Below are 22,080 nucleotides of genomic sequence, written 5' to 3' on the forward strand. Positions count from 1 at the left end.
TTTCAAGTGGTAGTTGTTTGTCACATTTATAGTTTGTCAGGATACATTTAGATGAATCATTTTTTGTATACTCCAAAATTAATCTGCACTTGAACATACATATTCATGACTGTAGAAAAAATAGAATGATACAAACCTATTAGTGATATCTTTTGACATAGGTTATCTTTTAGACAGGGATTCAGGTAAGATTTATCTAGAGCATCCATTTGTCAAAGACCGTTCACCACTCTTCTGAGTGAAAGAAAGGGGCGGTGAATATTAAGACGGTTTAGAGATGAGGTCTGCACTGTGCATTTAGAGTAGATGACATACAGCGTTGCAATGTATCAAACTTTCTAGAATTTATCAGTGTCTGCTAGAAACCTACTGCTGTTTCAAGATTAGTTGTTAAAGTGAATGATAGAAAGACACGTTAACAGACAATAAATAATGCAATTTTCATGTGAAAGAGAAAGAACAGAGACTGCTTTCATGTACGTCAGAATATCAGGTCAGAGGCAGATACAGTAAATATTTGGGTGAAATATGTGGATTTGTGTATATGAAGTCAAAATGGACATGAACAGCATATCCAAAACAAAAGATTTTCTTGTCTCTTTTTTATTTTACTATGCTGTTGAATTTTTCTAGATGTTAAAGTGTACATCTTTCGGACTGGAAAAACATATGGCTATGATAAGAACTTTACTGACATGCTACAAAGGCGAATTGGGAATCTGACAGAAGTTTCAAGAGTGGACGAGAGTGATATTATTCTGGTTTTCTGTCCTGTTGTTTCCCGAGCTGGAACTGACATTGACACAGCACTTGAAAGATTCAGTGGCAAGACAGGTTGTTTGAGTTTACGGTTCCTTTTTAATTAATAAATATTTTTATTATTCAGAATATTATGGAGTACATGATATTTTAATAGTGAGGACATTAGACAAATTTGTTTTTCTGAACAGATTCTAAGCTGGCTGTTCTGGTGGTGCTTCATCACACGTTTGACCCAGAGAAAACCATCCCAGACAGCAGCAGATCTGTCAAGAGGACAGACATACTCACAGTGGACTGTCTGTTCTATGAGGATAGAGGATTACTGAAGTGTCAGAAGAATTCAAATGCAGTTGACAAAACTGTGAACTGGTTAATACAGCAGGTACATGCTCTAAAATATTTAATTTGAAAAACACATCACTGTACTCATAAGCTCATGTTGTAATCATTCTCTACAGGGGAGGCAAACAGGTGTCAAAATACGTCCACGTCAAAGTAGGTTAAAGTCACTTTTTGTCGTTAAATATAACGTCAGTAAATATAGCATTTAAGTAACATTAATTATGTTGCTCATTGTTTTATCTTAATTTCTACTGATTTACCAAACAAAAGACTTTACAAACCCAGGACAAAACCGAGATCAAGAACATGAAGCATTGGCCAAAGGAAATAAGGTAAATGTTATATTGTTGTGCTTAGGTCAATGTTTAAAATGCCAAACAGTGTTTATCCAGATACTGTGACTAATTTATAAGTTGTATGTCTGTAAAATATACAGAGGCAGAAAATGGGAAACAATGAACCTATACAAGTAAGTTTGTATCTTATGAGGGATCTCTCACGATAATTGCTTGTCTAGTCACACACATTAAATTTTTTTTTCAAGAGTTAATAGAACAGTATACCTCCTCCTAGATTAAGAAATTCATTTTTAAAACTGTATTATTATTTTACATTCATTTTGGTCTGATCATATTTGTATGTTGCGCTGTTTTTCTTATTCAATCCCAATTCATTTTCCAGAAAAGGTCAAAGTGTTCTCCATTTTGGATGAAAAGATGAAAAGCTGTCAGAAGAAGTTTTTTGACATTTTGAGAAACCGAACTGAGAATCTGGAGGAAGCTCACACAGGGGGCGAAAGTGACATTATTCTAGTTTTCTGTCCTATTGTTTCTCGAGCTGGAACTGATATTGAAGCAGCACTGAAGAATTGTGTTTACTCTACAGGTTGTTTTATTATCATCGTCACACTATTTTAAATAAAGATTTTAATTCCCAGAATATTCTGCCTCAAATTTATACATGTATAAGCATTTCAGATGAAATTATCTTAAATTTGTCTATGTCCTTAAACAGATTCTAAGCTAACTGTTCTGGTGGTGCTTCATCACACGTTTGACCCAGAGAAAATAGTCCCAGACAGCAGCAGATGTGTCAACAGGACAGACATACTCACAGTGGACTGTCTGTTCTATGAGGATACAGGATTACTGGAGTGTCAGAAGAATTTAGATTCCACTGAAAAAACTGTGAACTGGTTAATACAGCAGGTATGTAACAAGATGCTCCATTAAATATGAACACTGCTCTAAAATGTATTGAACACACATTACTAATTAAGCTCACATTGCTTGTTTTTTCTGCAGGGGGCAAAAATAGGCAAAACAATATCACCAAGTCAACGTAGGTTAAAGACATTAAATTAGTCATTTTAATTAACTGGAAAATCAATAAATAAAAGCCTACATAATTCTAAGAAAATCAAGCATCTTTTTTTACTTCAAGTGATAATAGGATGCTTGTTTATGTTTTTGTTTTCATTTGCATTGTTTTAATGATCAGTAACACACAATTTATTTTTTAAAACTGTCCCTTATTTCAAACAGATGAATCATCTGCCTCTTCAGGTGTAATTTCATATTTGAGAAAGGTAAGAAGAAATACTTTTCTGGAATTGACTGTCTGTAAAAACACTACAGTGCAACAGAACAAATATTAAACATACAGCAGCTTTCTCATGTCCTAGTTTGGCATGAAGAACTGATGTCATAAATTTATTAAGATATTGAGATTTTTGTAAAATACACTTTTATTCAACTTAATTGTTTTCTACAACTTTCATACATTATTTCATGGTAGAGTAACACCTGTTTCTCTGAACAGCATTATCATTAATAGATAAGTAAGTAGAAATTAGTGTGATATTTTATGTGATTAAGTTTAATTTATTCATAGTTAATTTCCCTCATGTCGTTCCAAACCCGTACGACCTTTTTCCATCTTCGGAACACGAATTAAGATATTTTTGATGGATTCCGAGAGTTCTCTGACCCTCCCATAGAAAAAGAAAGTGCAAAGAAAACAAAAATAAAGTTTTTATTCAACAATTTGTCTCCACCCTGGCATCATTTTGGAAAGTATTCACATATGTAAACAAAGTATGCAACGTATCTATGTGGATACGTTGTTTACATTCAGATCAAAGCATAAACAACATATCTACGTACATATGTTGTTTACGTATGTGATACTCTCCAAAATGGCGGCAGGGTGATGCAGAGGAGACAAATTGTTGGATGAAGTCTTTTTGTTTTCTTTATGCACAAAAAAGTATCCTAGTAGCTTCATAAAATTATGGTTGAACCACTGATGTCATCTGGATTATTTTACTATGTTTTTTACTGCATTATTTTTACTACATTTCTGAGCCTTGATCGTATAAGAATCCTTGCTGACTATGGGAGGGTCAGAGAGCTCTCGGAATTCATCAAAAATATATTAATTTGTGTTCCGAAGATAAACAAAGGTCGTACGGGTTTGGAACGACATAAGGGTGAGTAATTAATGACAGAATTTTCATTTTGGGTGAACTATCCCTTTATGTGTATAAGAGCTGTCAGGTCCAATAGTTCTGAACAAAGCTAATAAAATGGTCCAGTATATCCAGGAATTTTTCTATATATAGTTACTAGTTAACATAGAAGAAGTGCAAAAATACTGGCTAATGCAGAAATGACCTGTTATTATGTTGGGGTGCAATTAACATGTAGTACAGACTTTGATAGACAGTGCTTCAGAAATAATAATGCTAACTAGATTAATAAAAGTGACAGCAGAAAAACACAACACATATGACTACACATGAAGTGGATTATTATAGATTATTCCACTGTAGTTGTGCTTCTTTGAAAATTGTATATACACACACACACACACACACAAACTCTCTGTATATATACACAGTATATATATATACACACACAGTGCACAGCATAAAGGAGTACAGCCCCTCTAAAACTTAACAAATTAAGCAATTACTCTTTACTTAGAATACATGTGAGGGTTCTTTGGAGATATAAGAGGAATACCAAATTATTGTTTTAAGTGTAAAAATTTAGCAGAAGTAACACCAACATTCAAAAACAATGGACTTGTGATAAGGCTCCTGAAATAATCAGGTCTTAACTTTAAGTTTTGATTTAGTGATGAGTGGATTTTTGCTAGAAAAAAAGCAGGAGAAATAACATGCAAGTGTCTCAGAGCCGGCAAAAGCTATGAAAAGAGTGCCACTTTATCTCACAGAGTATGACGCAGTCTGCAAAAGTGACATGCATGGTTGTTTATACACACCAGAACTACCAACTGAAGCCAAAGCAAAATAAACTTATTTAACCTCTTCCAAGGCCCATATTTACAAATTAGAGACTTCTGGGAATCCATACTCTGGTCTCAAGAGACCAATTCAATCATTTCGGATCCATAAGCATCCAAAATGTTCTGGTGTTGCTAGAGGAGGAGTACAGTGAGAAGTGCTTGGTACCCACAGTGGTAGTAAAGCTTTTATATAGGGATGAATGAGTGCTGAAGGTGTGAGGGAGTTGTGCTTTATCAATGCTGGCATGAATTCACATACTACCGTGTGATGTAATACAAAAACTTGAAACAGAAGATGCTACCCTCCCCTCATTCCCTGCATGGGCATTTTTCAGCATTACAATGAATATATTCATTCTCTGAGCTAAGCAACACTCCCCATTAAAGATCAGAGCATAACAGAGCAAAGTTAAACAGGACAGATGTGAAAATTTGTCATGAACTTGTACACTCCGTACCAAGAAGGGTCAGAGCAGTATACTTTAAGTTCTGTAAGACATACGAAGTACTATAATATACATTTTCTGAATTAAATCTCAGGTGTACTCAATTCTTCAATCCTTCATTTAAACAAAATTGGCTAATTTACTTATCTTTAAGAAAATATTGGCATATATTTTCTTGTTTTTATTAAGTATATGTTTAATATGTTTAAATTTTGCTATCTTACCATGAATTATATTATTATATACCATGAATTTACTTTATTCAGAGGGGGTGTACTCATTAATGCTGTAAACTGTATATATTATTACTATTATTTCTATTTATATATATATATATATATATATATATATATATATATATATATATATATATATATATATATATATATTTATATATATATATATTAGTGCCATCAAACGATTAATCGCATCCAAAATCCAAAATAAAAGTTTCTGTTTGCATTATATGTTTGTGTACTGTGTATATTTATTATGTATAGGCTATATAAATACACACACATGCATGTATATATTTCAGAAAAATATGTTATTTTTATATATTAAATATATTTATAATGTAAATTATATGAATATAAATATAGACATGTAAATACATATAAAAAAATTCAAAATATTTATACTGTATGTGTGCATTTATATATACATAATAAATGTACACAGAACACACACATATTATGCAAAAAAAAAAAAACATTTATTTTGGATGTGATTAATCACGATTAATTGTTTGAAGTTATTGCAGACTTTAAGCAGGGGTGATTTAAAGGTACTAACTGAATGTATATCACAGTAACAATAAATTCTGTGTTTTGTATAGTTTAGAGCATAGCAGAATGACACTGAGGATCGCTTCATCGACCATTCAGAAAGATCCTGTGACAACTACATACCTCGACTCTTCACAGTTTGAGATCTACTTGAGCTTGTGTCTATCAAATACAAATGTTTTCAGCAAGTGCTTAAAAAAATGCAATAATTTAATCAGTTAGTTATTATCCAGTTTTATTCCAGCCACAGTGAACTAAAAACAGAAGTCTTTGTTTTATTAGGGTAAGGGTTAGGGTATTTACAAAAGCCTAGCATGTTGACAGGCATTTACAAACCATTATACTGAATAGTTCTATTGGCTACTAATGTACGCAAATAAATGACCTGATAATGAGTGTACAAAGCAGTAAAAAACTCTCCTTGCTGCATGACAAAGCCCATATATGATAATAAACTAATGTTCAGTTCTTCTGTCTAATTCCTTACATTTATGCAGAGGCAAATATAACTATGTAACAAATGAACAAAATTTCTGTGTATTTAATTAAGAGATTTTCAATTAATTGTTTCTTTGCTGGTGTAAATGAATCATACTGCATTTAATCTGCATGATGTATTGATAGATTATGTCTGCTACTGTGCCTTTACTCTAAATCTTAGCCTGTAATAAAAAAAATAAAAAAACTTATAACAAATCACAGTAAATTTGGTGTAAAACTGTAAAGTGTGTTGGTGTCTTTTGTTTAACTGTGGAAAATCATTTTTATTAAATAAGGTTTATGTTAAATAATCAATATAGACCTTAAAAAAAGTACATATTATATACATAATATATCATTACATGATATATGAAAACTAAAACCGCCAGTAGGTGGCGGCAAGTCACTGTCTTAATGAATGAGGCATTGAATCAGTTTTTTTTTTTTTCCAAAAGGAAGCAAATGACTGATGACGTTTTGAATGGGTTATTTAAAGCCCCATTTCCCAACTTTTTTTCAGACATGGCACCCTTTCAAATTCTTAAAAAAATTGTGGCACCCTACACAAACACAACTGCTCTACAGGCCCTGCTGCAGTCTACCCTCTCTGCACTGAAGCTGATGGTTCACTTCAGAAGCATCTTAAAGAACACTTCAAGTGTTTCTTTGATGCCACAGTAAAAACTATAGCCTAACTAATAAAGTTCAAACATTATAACTGATAAGAGAACAGTAAGTCATAAAATATGGAAAAAAAAAAAAAAAAAACACAAATTACAACTAGTTTTACTCAGGGCTTAATTTGTACCGGCGTTGAGCCCAATTCTGACCCCCTGCTAGATTATTACCCCCCTAGTATTGGTAGGTTTAGGAGTAGGTTTGGGGGAGGGGTTAGGATTAGGGTTGGGGTTAGGATTAGGCAATCAGGTAGCGATTTGAACGAGGGGGTTAATAATTTGGCAGGGGGTCAAAATTGGACACAACACCTGATCCGGATCCGGCACCTCATTTTGGCACATCGCCCTCCTCAGGCGCCAATGAAAGACGTTCGTTCTGACCTATAGCGTGCATGTGATATATTTAATGAAAAATCTTCTATTAAGAGCGCTCTTGCCGTACAATAACGAACTTCAGCGTGCAAAAGACGCAACATGTGAACAGCCCCTTAGGCTATTGAGAGAATGAAAGAGAGAAGACGCGGTACAGCAGAATCTGTTTTTAAATGACAGATTTAATCTGATAGTTTGTGTGTATTTACTCATCTGGCCTAATATACTGAGTAAATGTCTCCAGGAATTTCCTTTATTATTAACTTGAAAGCTGCGGGAATGAATACAACTATGTGGCGTCTGCAGGTGCGGCTGTACGCACTGTGCGTGAGCGCTCAGGCTGACCTGAGAATTCCCCCGGAAACATTTCAGCAGTTATTATACGTAACGTGTCCCGTATTTCTGTCGACTGAACCAGTCATGCCATTAATTATAAATTTACGTTTCTCTCTTGTTTCTCCTATAGTAGCCAGCTCGATTTTCTGCACACCAAACCAAAGTCAATTTCTGCTCACGTCAATTTCTGCTATAAATATTACGCCAAACAGAAAATAGTGCTATACTACCACTGATCTATATATGACAGTGTATACTACGCACTTTCATGAGATCCGGTCAGCCTACAACAGTCTAATTTGTATTATTTTTTTTAAATAAAAACAAAACATTGTGCTTTTTAAAAATAAAGAAAACAAATAGGGTGCGCTATTCTTCTCGGTTTTCTTGAACTTGTGGCGCGGAACTCGGTGCAGTTTTTTATTTGGTTTTGTTAATATGTTCGTTATTTAAGTGAAATAAATGTTTAGGAATGTTTATTCTATTCCTTTTATATATGCTGTTTTATTCTGTTTTTCTCCATACACAGATGCAATGCGGGTGCGTGATGTGACGATGTGTGAATAGTTCTATGTTTGCTGCTATATGTTAAGTTTAAGTTCTATGTTTTAATTTATTTAAATCTAATTTAACCTTCAAATTTTGTTGGTTAACGGTTAATGATCGGCTAACGAGCGTCGGTTGTTGTCATTTAGGAAAATTAATCGAAATCAAAACCGCTCGGACACCATGATGGAGAGCCAACTTTAAGAAAATTAAGATGTGTCGTCTATAAGTGGCCATTTGCACCAGCAGATTTAATGTTTTCTTTTCTTTTCTTTTCTTATTTTTTTTAATTGTGATTATCCACTTTAGAGCCCTGCATTTCAGCCCGGACCCGACCTGGAGAGCTAACTTTAAGAAAATTAAGATGTGTCGTCTATAAGTGGCCATTTGCACCAGCAGATTTAATGTTTTCTTTTCTTTTCTTATTTTTTTTAATTGTGATTATCCACTTTAGAGCCCTGCATTTCAGCCCGGACCCGACCGGCTCCGGCTTATTATTTAAGCAGGGCCGGACTTCGTGCTACAGCGACTGTCAAGACCGGCTCGACGGTGTTTAGCGTCAGTAGCAGCAAGCGCAAGTGCCTTCAGCGCATCTGGAAGAGATCCGCGTTTAAACGCACATGATCAGCTAAAGCTTGCCGCAAAGCCCCAGCAAAAGTAATTACCATGAACGTGTCAGGGGGAAATAGTAAAGAGATATTTTAATTATTTATTTATAAACTAGTCAGCTGCAAAGATGATGTTGCCGATCCTGACTCGCCATCTCCTCATTGGACGCGCCTTTAGAAAGAAATGCATATTTACAGATTACATAATGAAAGAGTTTTTGTTTTCGATTATAAAAAGTTCATATTAAAGTAGTAATTTAAAGCTTTCTATAGATATATTTGTCATGAATGTGGGGCATATATTCGCTGGGTGTCGTTAATTTTTGTGAAGCGCTCCTGGTCAAGATGAGACGGCAGAAAGCGCATACTGTTTGTTTTCTTTATTTTATAAAAGCACACCGTTTTGTTGATATTGTGAGTGCACACAAATAAAAGCAGACCTTTTAAAGTTCCGAATGATGATGTATTACTCTTACCTTTATGAGCAAAAATGACTTGCATATAAATTATATGCATTAAAATAAAGTATTTTAAGTTGTTTCTGCTGTTAGAAAAAAAACATGCAAGTGACGGCGCTGGCGCCTCCATGTCCTGCAGAGTGCTTTAGCTTCCACTCTCCGCACAAATGATTGGATATGCGCCTAACAGCGCACATTTATCTAGGTTGTGATATTGAACTGTTTTATATCTATAGATTTTATTTTAGGCAAGTCTAAAATAATGTGATTGCACAAATGCTCCGTTACCTCTTCTTCCTCTAATCACATGCCAGATCCATTACCCCACTTTGTTCCGGGACCTCGCAATTTACAAATTAAGCACTGGTTTTACTCATTAATGAATGTCTGTTAGTAATGAGTAGCCTAACTGGACCACATCTGCCACACTGAACTAATGCCTGAATCACTTATACATACGTAGGATTGGGAACCAAGAACCGGTTCTTATTCAGAACCAGTTCTGTTCTTTTTCCTGAGTTTTAATTCTCTTCTATTTATTAGTTTTGGTAAGTTTGAGTTGGATTCTCGCGACTAGGGTTGGGGAGCTGTGAGAGGATTTCGCCGGTGTTCTGACGAATCGGCGTTTCCCGTAAAGGATGTCACAAACCAAATAACAGACACACCGTCCTGACTCTTTAATTACTGAGCACATTGATTCCAATGACGCGCATTCCACAGACGCGTCGTGTCTTTAACTACCCAGCACATCGTTTCCCACAAGTGTACGCGCACTCGCGCCTCTGATAACTGTGCACGTCGTTTTGTCTGACTGTACATGTACCGGCAGCGCGCAGCACCTTCCGCCACTAAATTACATTATATTTGTCCCATATTGTCATTAATATACATACTGACTTCAACTTGGACCACTAAATAAATAGACTGCTATTGTTATGTAAGTATGAGGGATAGATTATTTAGTGTACAGGTCATTTCAAGAGTGATAAACAAAGTGATAGAAAATATTTGTTTTAATGCATTTTAAATGTTTAAAAATGTGGAAACCACTCATTGCATCACACCATCTCCTCACTGCATTATTATTTGTAGGGGCTTTATGGAGTGTGGGTGTATACATGGTTATAAGTCTAACAGTTTATATTTCATTAATTTAGGGAAATGAACAAGTGTCTTAGCCCTCAAGGGACTATTTGGCCAACCAGCTTATTCCTGCTTGAAAAGCAAAATGTTATTGATAGTGTAAAAAACATCAACTTTGAAAAACATGCTGATTGATGGACTACCATTACTCAACATTACTTACCTTCCAGCAACATTACATTCAATGAAGGTAAAATAGTATAAAACATAATAATAGTTCATTTAAATGGAACTGGAATCGGAAAATTTCTAACAATACCCAACCCTACTTATGAAGATCCGTATACTGTAATATATGTTGATTTTTGACATTGCCAACATTTAAATTAAGTTGACAGTAAGTAATAAAACAGTATTGAGCATTGAAAAGTTGAGTACTGTGCACTTTTCCTTACCACTATTTTTTAATAGTTATTTAATGATTTTAATAAAACCGGAATCGGAACCGGAACCAGATTCCCAACCCTACTTATACCTCACTCGGCTTTTTTAGTAATCATATGATTAATTCATGCTTTTTTGATGCGATAATAGGATTACACATTGATTTTCTTCATGGTCTATTCCTGCATCCCTGAACTATATCACCCATGTACTGACCAGCCCATGTCTAAAAATCTAGTTCCTCCACAGTCATTTACTGTTGCTAAAGTGAAAAATGAAAATATGCAGCAGGTTCCTGCAAGGCAAATCGCAGCAAATTTGTTTACTTTTTTTTTTTTTTTTTTTTTTTAAAGATGCTCCAAAATATGAAAACTGCTTTAAAATCATTTGGAAAACATCCCTGTTTACTCAGTATCATCATGTGCTCATTGTACTCATGTTATGATGATTCACTAGGGGAGGAAAAGAGGTGTCAAAATATGTCCAATATCAAAATAGGTTAAAGCCACGTTTTGTCATTAAATATAGTCTATATTATTATATTATATTATATTATATTATATTATATTATATTATATTATATTATATTATATTATATTTCTGTCAAGAAAAAAAAAAAACTTTTTTCTGCTTTAATGTGAAAATTGCATGCTTGTTTATGATTTCTGTATTCTCTGCTGTATTTCAAGCTGGATTCCATCTTGGGGACTGGGAAGACCATGACAAGACAAGGGTCAATACACACATGTCTGTCTGTTATTGCTTGCTGCAGTGCGTCATATTGTATTACACAGAGACAAATTTAATTCATTTGTTTAACAAATGATTAGCTATTACATGCATATAAATCACCTCAATATTTTCTTCAATGTAACTTTTCTTTAATGTCATGTGTGGAAGAACTAACTTTAAATACAGTGCAACCCACACTCTCCATCTATAGGGCTTGTTTTTCCCCATTCTTTCATAAATGAAATGAAATATAAAAACTTGCTGGTGAAGTCAAGCTTTTTGTTTTTTGATCATTGTGACTCCAGACTTACCTGTAAATAATTTATTCACAATTGATTTTCACTGACCTTTTAATTTATGCTATGTCACTTGTAATTTCCCTATTTTCCCTCTAGAAGGGATAGTTGTACAGTAACTACAGGCTACAGGGTTTTGTAGATGCTTGCTAACTTAGATGAACTTGCATATGGTAAATTTATAATAAAGGAGAAAATTAAAAGAATACAGACTGTCTTCTGAAAATAATACAAAAATTGTGAAAAATAACGAACAATGCAGTGCACTTTTTTTTTAAGTCTGAGCAATTGTACTGTTAAAATCTCTTTAGGGCGCCATCTAGTGTCTCAAAGCCTATTAACGCTAAAAATGCCACAAAGTACTTCAGATTGCCTTTAAAGTGAATACAAAACATTTAGACGTCTATAGAATACCAAAAATCCTCAGTTAATTATTATTTAAATATAAAGGTACTTTAAAAGTGTACTGTAAAATATTCATTAGTGAATAATCAAATATGTTCAAAGTGCAATATTTATAGATGAAAAAAAAATTTAAGTAAACTTGTAAAATGGAAACAGAAACCAAAATCAAAACTCCACAGCATACTGATATATATACAACCTGTATTTATGAATTAGTAGATATCAGTACATAAATGATTTAATGTCTCATTTCAGCTATACAAGTGATCTGCTCATTCCACTCATTTCTCCATCTCCATCATCATCATCATCATCATCTTCATCCAAACTCAGTGCTTTGTTGAAGATTGAAACCCTTTTGATAAACATGCACAGCTGTTGCATAGAAATCACCTCTATATTCATGCAGCTTAATAGTGTTTTTCTTTAATTTCATGTGTGAAACAACTGACTTCAAATAAAGGAGGGCAACCCACACACTCTATACATTTTAGAGCTTTTTTTCTCCATTCTTTCAGCAATGAATTGAAATGTAAATATTTACTGGTGAGGTCAAGCTGGAGAGAAACAAAGCAAGGCTTAGCAAAGCAAAAATGAGCACATGGTCTTGTTCAGGGAGAAATTGTGCTTTTAGCAGGCAGACCATAGTCAAGGTCACTTTGAAACAAATGTTGGATATGTAGAAATGTCAAAAAGTTAAGTAAAATAAGTCCAAATTGTTATTTAATGATTTGAAAAGGGTAGAGTTGGTAGACTTTCCAGCTTAGGAAAATTAAAAATTCAGTATCTCAAAAAAATTTAATATTTTCTCAAAGATCAATCAAAAAAAGATTTACAAAACAGAAATGTTCAAGATCTCCATAGTACGTTTAATTATGCACTCAATACTTGGTTGGGGCTCCTTTTGCACAAATTAGTGCTTCAGTGCAGCATGGCATGAAGGTGATCAGCCTGTGGCACTGCTGAGGTGTTATTGAAGCCCAGGTTGCTTTGATAGCGGCCTTCAGCTCATCTGTTTTGTTTTTCAGATTTTACTTATCTTCCTCTTCACAATACCCCATAGATTCTCTGTGAGGTTCAGGTCAGGTGAGTTGGCTGGCCAATCAAGCACAGCAATATCATAGTCAGCAAACCACTTGTAAGTGGTTTTGGCACTGTGAGTAGGTGCTAAAGTCCTGCTGCAAAATGAAATCAGCATCTCCATAAAGCTTGTCAGCAGATGGAAGCATAAAGTGCTCCAAAATCTCCTGGTAGATGGCTGCATTGACTTTGGACTTGATAAAACACAATGGACAAACACCAGCAGACGTCACGGCAACCCGAATCATCACTGACTTTGGAAACTTCAAACTGGACTTGGATTCTGTGCCTCTCCAGTCTTTCTCCAGACTCCAGACCTTGATTTCCAAATGAAATGCAAAATTTACTTTCATCTGAAAGGAGGACTGTGGACCACTGAGCAACAGTCCAGTTCTTTTTCTCCTTACCCCAGTAGAAATGCTTTTTACATTTTTTTTCTGATTCAGGGGTGGCTTGATTCTAGGAATGTGACAACTGTAGCCCATTTCCTGAAGACGTCTGAGCGTGGTGACTGTTGATGCACTGACTCTGGCTTCAGTCCACTCCTTGTGAAGCTCTCCCAAGTTCTTGAATCAGCTTTTCCTGACAATCTTCCCAAGGCTGTGGTCATCCCTCTTGCTTGTGCACCTTTTCCTACCACACTTTTTCCTTCCAGTCAACTTTCTATGAATATATTTTGATACAGCACTCTGTGAACAGCCAGCCCTTTCAGCAATGACCTTCTGTGACTTACTGTCCTTGTGGAGGGTGTCGATGATCGTCTTCTAGAAGATTGTCAAGTCAGTAGTCTTTCCCATAATTGTGGTTGCATGTTCTTAACTAGCCCAGAAGGTACCCAGTATTTATACTCAAAATTAATAAAAAAATTATATATATAAACAAACATATTAATCATATGGAAAATTGGAGGTGATTGCATAACTCTTGGAAATGGCTGAAGTCTGCCAGGGAAACACGGGCTCTGAGGCTATACCGTGGACTTTACACATATGGGATCCACTTAGGTCTCACATATGGAACCCAGCCTTCTACCGGTTCTCAAGGATTCAGCGAGTGAAGGCCTGGCACCGGACGCTTTGCCACGTCTAATAATATTATAATACAGGCCTATGGTTCCTGCAAATGAAACTAGGTAATACAAAACGATTATGCGGTCATCAAGGTGAATTGGTTTAGTCTTGACTTCTGGTCGTGAGTGACAGTTGGGGGGATGGGAAATCTGTTGATTGTTGAGTGCCAAATAAACAGAGATGGAGAAGAAAAGTTCAAAGCCATCAGGTGCCCAATTTCGAAAAAAATGAAAAGAAGAAAAGGAGAAACGAGCAAAAGATAAAGGTATCCAACTATGTTCTCTCTCTCTGTATGATTACAGTATCCATTTCATGAATGAAGGGCTAATGTTAATTGGTGGTGGGTATAACTCTTTGTTAGCCTTTTTGCTATGATGCTTGCTATGCTTATACAACATTGGTTTGTTTTAAACTCAATCACGAGATCTAATTTATAATATTGTGCTTTGCAATAAAACTGTTACAAGTTCAGTTATCATTTCCATCAGTTGGTTTAACGTTAGGCCCTGTAAATAACCAACGGCATTTTCAAATCTGTAGGTTAAAGACGAACATTTGCTGTTTATTTGCTATGCAGTATGCTAAGTATAGTTTCCTAAGTATAGTTTTACAAGTCATAACTAAAAGTGTGTCATGCATAGAATTTGAGGCAGTAACCAAAGAGCTAATGGTTCCTCCATGAAAGTTAGATTAATATACAAATTTTGGTTGAAAAATATCCTGAAACCCAAAAAGTTTTTGGTGATTAAAAAATAAAATCCCATTGTTTTTGCCTATACATATAATTTAAAGTCATTTTATTTTTTAAACAACTGAGTCCCAGTGACCATAGCATAACATGAATAAAATATAATTTTTCAATAATTTTTTTTTTTACCATTTGTTTCTATGCTCTAAACAATGTGATGACATGGGGGGAAAAAACGAAAAAAAATAAAATAAATAAATGTTTTTTCCCGGGTCTAGGAGGATATAGCGTAATGACAGACATTTAGTGTGTAAGAGCATGTTTATGTAACCCTTCTATTATGTTTTGAGTCAATTTGACCCCAGGCTGTTTTAGCTTTATAAAACATTATCCTATGGTCTTTTGATTTCAAATGCAATTCAATTGCAATTTCAGGGGCACTTCTAAAATATTTTGGAGCATCCTCTGCCACTGGTCAGGATGAGCCAACCACCTCCCCCGCTACACAGGCCTCTTCTGGAATGGTCTCAACCCTTCAGGATGAGCCAACCACCTCCCCCGCTACACAGGCCTCTTCTGGAATGGTCTCAACCCTTCAGGATGAGCCAACCACCTCCTCCGCTACACATATGTCTCCACAAATATCTGATATTGAGGATGAAGACCTCTTTGCCTCTACTTCTCCCCAGCATGAGCTTTCAGGTGTGCATATCTATGTGTGTGTGTGTGTGTGTGTGTGTGTGTGTAGGCTACAAGACAACTGGACAACTGCAATTTAATGTAATTTTAATATTTCTGATAATTTATGAGTAGGTCTATGTTTTTTCACTGCTATGTGTTTTGAGTAATATGCCAATATGCTGTTTGATAGAAATGCCTGGAGCTGAACCCCCACTGAGCCCCACTGGTGAGGATGAGCCTCTGTCAACCGACCCTGCTAACTGGCCCTCACATCTGACTGACAGGATTCGGACTGAGCTGGTTCGCAGAGGACCAAGTAAGGTGCCACCTGGCTTTGTTTTCCGTAGGAATGAGAGTGATGGGAGAAGTTGCCACCACCATATATTTTAAGAAGACATTAGTAAGTGGTGAAAAGATGGCAAGAAGTTGGCTGATTTATTCAATTAAGAACAACAGCTTCTTTTGCTTCTGCTGCAAATTGTTTTGTTGGAGGAACATATATTTTAAGAGTGCATTAGTAAGTGGTGAAAAGATTGCAAGCAATTATCTCACATCACATGAAAACAGTACAGAAACACCTCAATTGCATGAAAGCATGGAAGGAACTGGCAGTGAGGTTAAAAAGTGGGACAACTATTGATAAGCAGGAGATGGCACTTCTGGAGGCTGAAAGGGTGAGATGGAGAGCAGTGCTGACACGTCTCACTGCTATCGTGCAGTCACTGGCCATTCGAAATTTGGCTTTAAGGGGACACACAGAAACACTGTTCACACCATCAAAAGGGAACTTCCTCAAAGAGGTCGAACTTATGGCCAGGTTTGATCCCATCATGAAAGATCACCTTAACCGTGTCGAAAGAGGAACAGCAAGTCATAACAGCTACCTAGGCCATCATGTGCAGAATGAGCTGATTGATTTGTTGAGAGCAGCAAAATCATATCTGCTATAGTGGGATGACATCAAGCAGGCAAAGTAGTTTTCAATAATTTTGGATTGCACCCCAGATATAAGCCACACAGAACAGTTGTCAGTGGTCATTACAGTGGTGTCACTGATGGAGAAGCCCCATATCAGGGAACATTTTATGGGATTTTTGGAGGCAGAGGAGTCCACAGGCCAGCACTTGGAATCCATGATCCTGACGAGACTTGAGGAGTTGGGAATTCCTTTTGAAGACTGCAGAGGACTGTCATATGACAACGGGGGCAAACATGAAAGGCAAAAATAAGGGAGTTCAAGCCAGACTCTTAGAAAAGAATCCCCGAGCTCTGTTTGTGCCATGTGGGGCACATACATTGAATTTAGTGTGTGTGATGGTGCTAAGGGATCTGTTGATGCTTTAAGTTGCTTTGGTGTCCTGCAAAATCTGTACACATTTATTTTCAGCCTCCACCCAAAGATGGGCCATACTAAAGAACCATGTGAGCATCACCTTAAAGATGTGGGCAGAAACAAGGTGGGAGAGCAAGGTCAAGAGCGTCGAGCCCATGAGGTACCAGGGAGCTGCCGTGAGAGAGGCTTTAATTGAGGTGAGAGACCACACCAAAGACCCTGCTATAAAGGCTGAGGCCCAGTCTTTGTCTGAGGAGATGGGGTCGTACCGCTTCAGCATCTGCACGGTTGTTTGGTATGACATGCTATCTGCAATACAGCATGCCAGCAAACTCATGCAGTCTCCTAACATGCATGTGGACCTAGCCGTGAGTCTTTTGAAGAAGACTGAGCGAGATCTCCAGAGCTACAGGGCAACTGGCTTTGTGACTGCACAGATGGCGGCCAAAGAGATTTGTGAAGATATGAATGTGGAGGCTGTATTAAAACAAAAAAGGCTGAGGTCCACAAAGCGCCACTTCTCATATGAATCACATGATGAGTCTTTCAGTGATGCACTTAGGAAGTTGGAGGTTGAATTCTTCAATGCTGTCGTTGATGCAGCCACGTCAGCCATCAAAGAGAGATTTTCCACATTGGAAAATGTGGGAAAGAAATTCTGAGTTTTGACCAATTTCCCAAGTCTTGCAGACGTGGAGCTGACAGATCAATGCGAGGCACTTGCCACCACACTGCACTTTAAGGGGCACTCTGATTTGGACAGTAAAGAGCTTGTGCAGGAAATTAAGAACTTCCCTGACCTGCCATCAAAGACCATGAGCCTCCTTGAGCTTATCACTTTTATGGATGATAAGGATCTATCGGAGATCTACCCCAACTTTTGGACTGCTCTCAGGATTGCACTTACTCTGCCAGTCACTGTGGCTCAAGCAGAGAGGAGCTTTTCAAAACTGAAGTTGATCAAGTCATACCTGAGGTCCACCATGTCCCAGGATCGGCTCACTGGACTTGCCATCATCAGTATCCATCACTTAATAGGGGAGCAGATTGCATACGATGACATCATTGATGATTTTGCATCAAGGAAGGCAAGAAAGGTCAGGTTTTAGTTTGTTTTCTGTTCTTTAGTTTGTTTTCTGTTCTGGGCCTATGCCCTCTTTAGTGTTTTTTCACATTTGTGTGATGAAGAATTTGTGTTATTTAGAATATTTATTCTATATTTTATTTGTATAATATTCTTAATATTTTTTGTTGATAATAATATTGTTGCTCTCTGCTTTTGTTACTTTTTATATATCTGATTGTATATATTTTTGGCATATTAATATAGTGTATATTTATTTAAGTTCTGATAACTTATACTCATATTTTGTGCAGAATGGTGTTCATTGTCCTTTGGCAATGTTGGAGTTGGAAATTGTGCACCTTAAAAAGTGTGTTTGCTGTTTAAATTGCAATAGTTAATAACTTAATTCTCTTAAGTCTGGCTTTCTAATGAAGGATTTGTGCAATTGAGAAATTACCACTTATGTTGTTATAATAAAATATAACTGTTTGTGCAGAACTTTGTTTGTTATTTTTGTGTGTGTGTGGGGGGGGGGGGGGGGGGGATGGGGGTGTTATTTTTGTGTGTGTGCGTGGGGGTTTTTATTTTTATGTAGAACCGCCACTGACGCAGGGACCCAACTCAGGTGGCTTGTGATTGGACTGGAGAGGGGTCTGAGTGTGCGGTGCAATGCTTACCTGGTTCCACAGGTTGGCAGAGGGTGCATCAGTAGAGCCTTTGTTGATGCTCTCAAACCGCCCGCTGCTGACAGATTTTGGGTGAGGAGGATGAGTGAGGTCTGGTGTTGGGCCGTCCGCAACTCTCCGTCTCCTCCTGGGACCCAGAGATAGTAAAAACTGATCTTTTGTCGAGTAATTGGGTACGGTAAAACTAAACAAAAGATTCTCCGCCTGGTCCTCATCCAGGGGAAGGAGTGGTGCCTTCACCATCTCCTGAAGAGCAGATGCCCCCATCTCTGGGTCGCCTGCCGCCAGGATTGATAGGGGACTGGACAGGTGGAAGGATCAACACATGAAAGTACGCATGCTTCAGGCCGATTGCTGCAAACCAATCTCGGGGACGGACACACCTGAAGATGCGTTTCTGCGTCAACATCTTGAACAGTAACCGATGAAGGGCCGATTCAAAACTCGCAGGTCCAAGATTGGCCGTAACCCACCACCTCTCTTGGGTACAGTGAAGTAAGGGCTGTAAAACCCAGTCCTCATATCGGCTGGAGGGACCGGCTCTATCACGTCCTTTGCCATGTGGACTGCGATCTCCGCCCACAAGACAGGAGCATCGCCCTTCTTCACAGTTGTGAAGCGGATGCCGCTGAACTAGGGGGGACGCTGGTTGACCTGAATCGCATAGCCGAGGCTGATGGTCCGCAGAAGCCAGCAAGATGGGCTGGGTAGCGCTAGCCAGGCAACCAGATATCATGCAAGCGGAACCAGTGGAACCACCGGCGTACCCGCAGTGGGGCAGCAAGGTGGAACGCAGGGACCCAACTCGGGCAACTTGTGAGCGGACCGGAGAGGGGTGTAAGTGTGCGGTGCAATGCTTACCTGGTTCCACAGGTTGGCAGAGGGTGCGTGAGTTGGGCCTTTGTTGATGCTATCGAACCGCCTGCTGCTGCCGGCTGGTGAAGGAGGAGGATGAATGAGGTCCGGTGTTGGGCCGTCCGCAACTCTCCGTCTCCTCCTGTGACCCAGAGATAGTAAAAACTGCTCTTTTATCGAGTAATTGGGTACCGTCGACCGTGAGGCCAATGGCAGAGTAAAACTAAACAAAAGATTCTCCACCAGGCCCTCCTCCGGGGGACGAAGTGGTGCCTTCACCATCTCCTGAAGAACAGATCCCTCCATCTCTGGGTCGCCTGTCTCAGGGTTGGGTTTGCTCTTTTGATTTTCGGCTTGTTTGAAGGTTTGATGGGGGGGTGGGGAGGTGTGGTGGCCTGCCTCTGCCTGGTTCCACGACTGGGCTGCTTGCTCTTCCGCTTGGGGGGCAGACGCAGGGAGCCGCCCTCGCCGAAGAGCAGACTGGGGCGCTGGGGCCGATGGACGGGTGGATGTGTCTGCTCCTGTTTGGCCTAGAACTGCTGGGCAAAGCTCACATTTAACAAAAACCCACCAATTCACTATCTCAACAAATAAGAATACTTAATAAGACCAATTAAAAAAAAAAACATTTTTAGTGAATTGTTGGCCTTCTGGAAAGTATGTTAATTTACTGTACATGTACGCAATACTTGGTAGGGGCTCCTTTTGCTTTAATTACTGCCTCAATTCGGCGTGGCATGGAGGGGATCAGTTTGTGGCACTGCTAAGATGGTATGGAAGCCCAGGTTTCTTTAACAGTGGCCTTCAGCTCATCTGCATTTTTTGGTATCTTGTTTCTCATTTCTCTCTTGACAATACCCCATAGATTCTCTATGGGGTTCAGGTCTGGTGAGTTTGCTGGCCAGTCAAGCACACCAACACCACGGTCATTTAACCAACTTTTGGTGCTTTTGGCAGTGTGGGCAGGTGCCAAATCCTGCTGGAAAATGAAATCAGCATCTTCAAAAAGCTGGTCAGCAGAAGGAAGCATGAAGTGCTCCAAAATTTCTTGGTAAACGGGTGCAGTGACTTTGGTTTTCAAAAAACACAATGGACCAACACCAGCAGATGACATTGCACCCCAAATCATCGCAGACTGTGGAAACTTAACACTGGACTTGGGCTATGAGCTTTTCCACCCTTCCTCCAAACTCTAGGACCTTGGTTTCCAAATGAAATACAAAACTTGCTCTCATCTGAAAAGAGGACTTTGGACCACTGGGCAACAGTCCAGTACTTCTTCTCCTTAGCCCAGGTAAGACGCCTCTGACGTTGTCTGTGGTTCAGGAGTGGCTTAACAAGAGGAATACGACAACTGTAGCCAAATTCCTTGACACGTCGTCTGTGTGTGGTGGCTCTTGATGCCTTGACCCCCCAGCCTCAGTCCATTCCTTGTGAAGTTCACTCAAATTCTTGAATCGATTTTGCTTTGACAATCCTCATAAGGCTGTGGTTCTCTCGGTTGGTTGTGCATATTTTTCTTCCACACTTTTTCCTTCCACTCAACTTTCTGTTAACATGCTTGGATACAGCACTCTGTAAACAGCCAGCTTCTTTGGCAATGAATGTTTGTGGCTTACCCTCCTTGTGAAGGGTGTCAATGATTGTCTTCTGGACAACTGTCAGATGAGCAGTTTATTTAATACACAAGTTTCAAAATTGGAGTTGAATTGCTGAAATAAATGAACTTTTCCACAACATTCTAATTTACTGAGATGCACCTGTTTAATCAAAAGAAAATCAAGCTTTTTTGCTCTTGTGAAAAGAGGATGCTTATTTATTTATGTATTTATTTATTTTTCCCATTTGCATGTACTAATGCTTAGGAACACACTTTAATTTTTAAAACTGCCCCTTATTTGAAACCAAACGTATTTCCATCTTGGAGAAAGGTAAGAAGAAACACTTTTCTGAAATTGACTGTCTGTAAAAAACACTACAGTGCAACAGAACAAGTTTTTTCAGAACATACAGCAGCTTTCTGATGTCCTAGTTTGGCATGAAGAACTGATGTAATAAGATTTAATTTATTAAGATATAAAGATTTTTGTAAAATACACTCTTTTTCAACTGCATATTTTTTTTCTACAACTTTAAGATTTTATTTTATGGTGGAAAACACTACAGTGCAACAGAACAAGTTTTTTCAGAACATACAGCAGGTTTCTGATGTCCTAGTTTGGCATGAAGAACTGATGTAATAAGATTTAATTTATTAAGATATAAAGATTTTTGTAAAATACACTCTTTTTCAACTGCATATTTTTTTCTACAACTTTCAGATTTTATTTTATGGTGGATTAACACCTGTTTCTCTAAACAGCTTTATCACAGAGTAGAACTTAAGTGCATAAGAGCTGTCAGGTTCAAATTTTCTGAACAATTTTCCAGAAGATCCAGGATTTTTTCACAGTAACAGTAAATGATGTAAAACTAGACTTGGCAAATGTCACAACTTTCACTTTCACTTAACACCAACAAAGAAACAATTCACT

General features: G+C 37.7%; 1 protein-coding gene and 1 long non-coding RNA gene across 2 annotated transcripts in view; both read left to right on the forward strand.

Moving 5' to 3' along the window:
- Nucleotides 1-524: 524 nt before the first annotated feature.
- Nucleotides 525-22,080, forward strand: part of si:dkey-27p18.3 — a 46,688-nt gene continuing 25,132 nt past the window's right edge. The window contains exons 1-3 of the mRNA XM_042754917.1: nucleotides 525-834; nucleotides 951-1,144; nucleotides 1,221-1,257. Coding sequence (XP_042610851.1) covers nucleotides 696-834; nucleotides 951-1,144; nucleotides 1,221-1,257 — 370 coding nt within the window. The 5' untranslated portion in view covers nucleotides 525-695. The remainder of the gene's footprint in view (nucleotides 835-950; nucleotides 1,145-1,220; nucleotides 1,258-22,080) is intronic.
- On the forward strand, nucleotides 14,286-15,978 carry LOC122144177. The gene is made up of 3 exons (XR_006159595.1): nucleotides 14,286-14,502; nucleotides 15,361-15,627; nucleotides 15,797-15,978. It is a non-coding gene; the product is annotated as an uncharacterized LOC122144177 (long non-coding RNA).

This window comes from Cyprinus carpio, unplaced genomic scaffold (assembly GCF_018340385.1).
Source record: "Cyprinus carpio isolate SPL01 unplaced genomic scaffold, ASM1834038v1 S000006615, whole genome shotgun sequence".
Taxonomy (NCBI): Eukaryota; Metazoa; Chordata; class Actinopteri; order Cypriniformes; family Cyprinidae; genus Cyprinus; species Cyprinus carpio.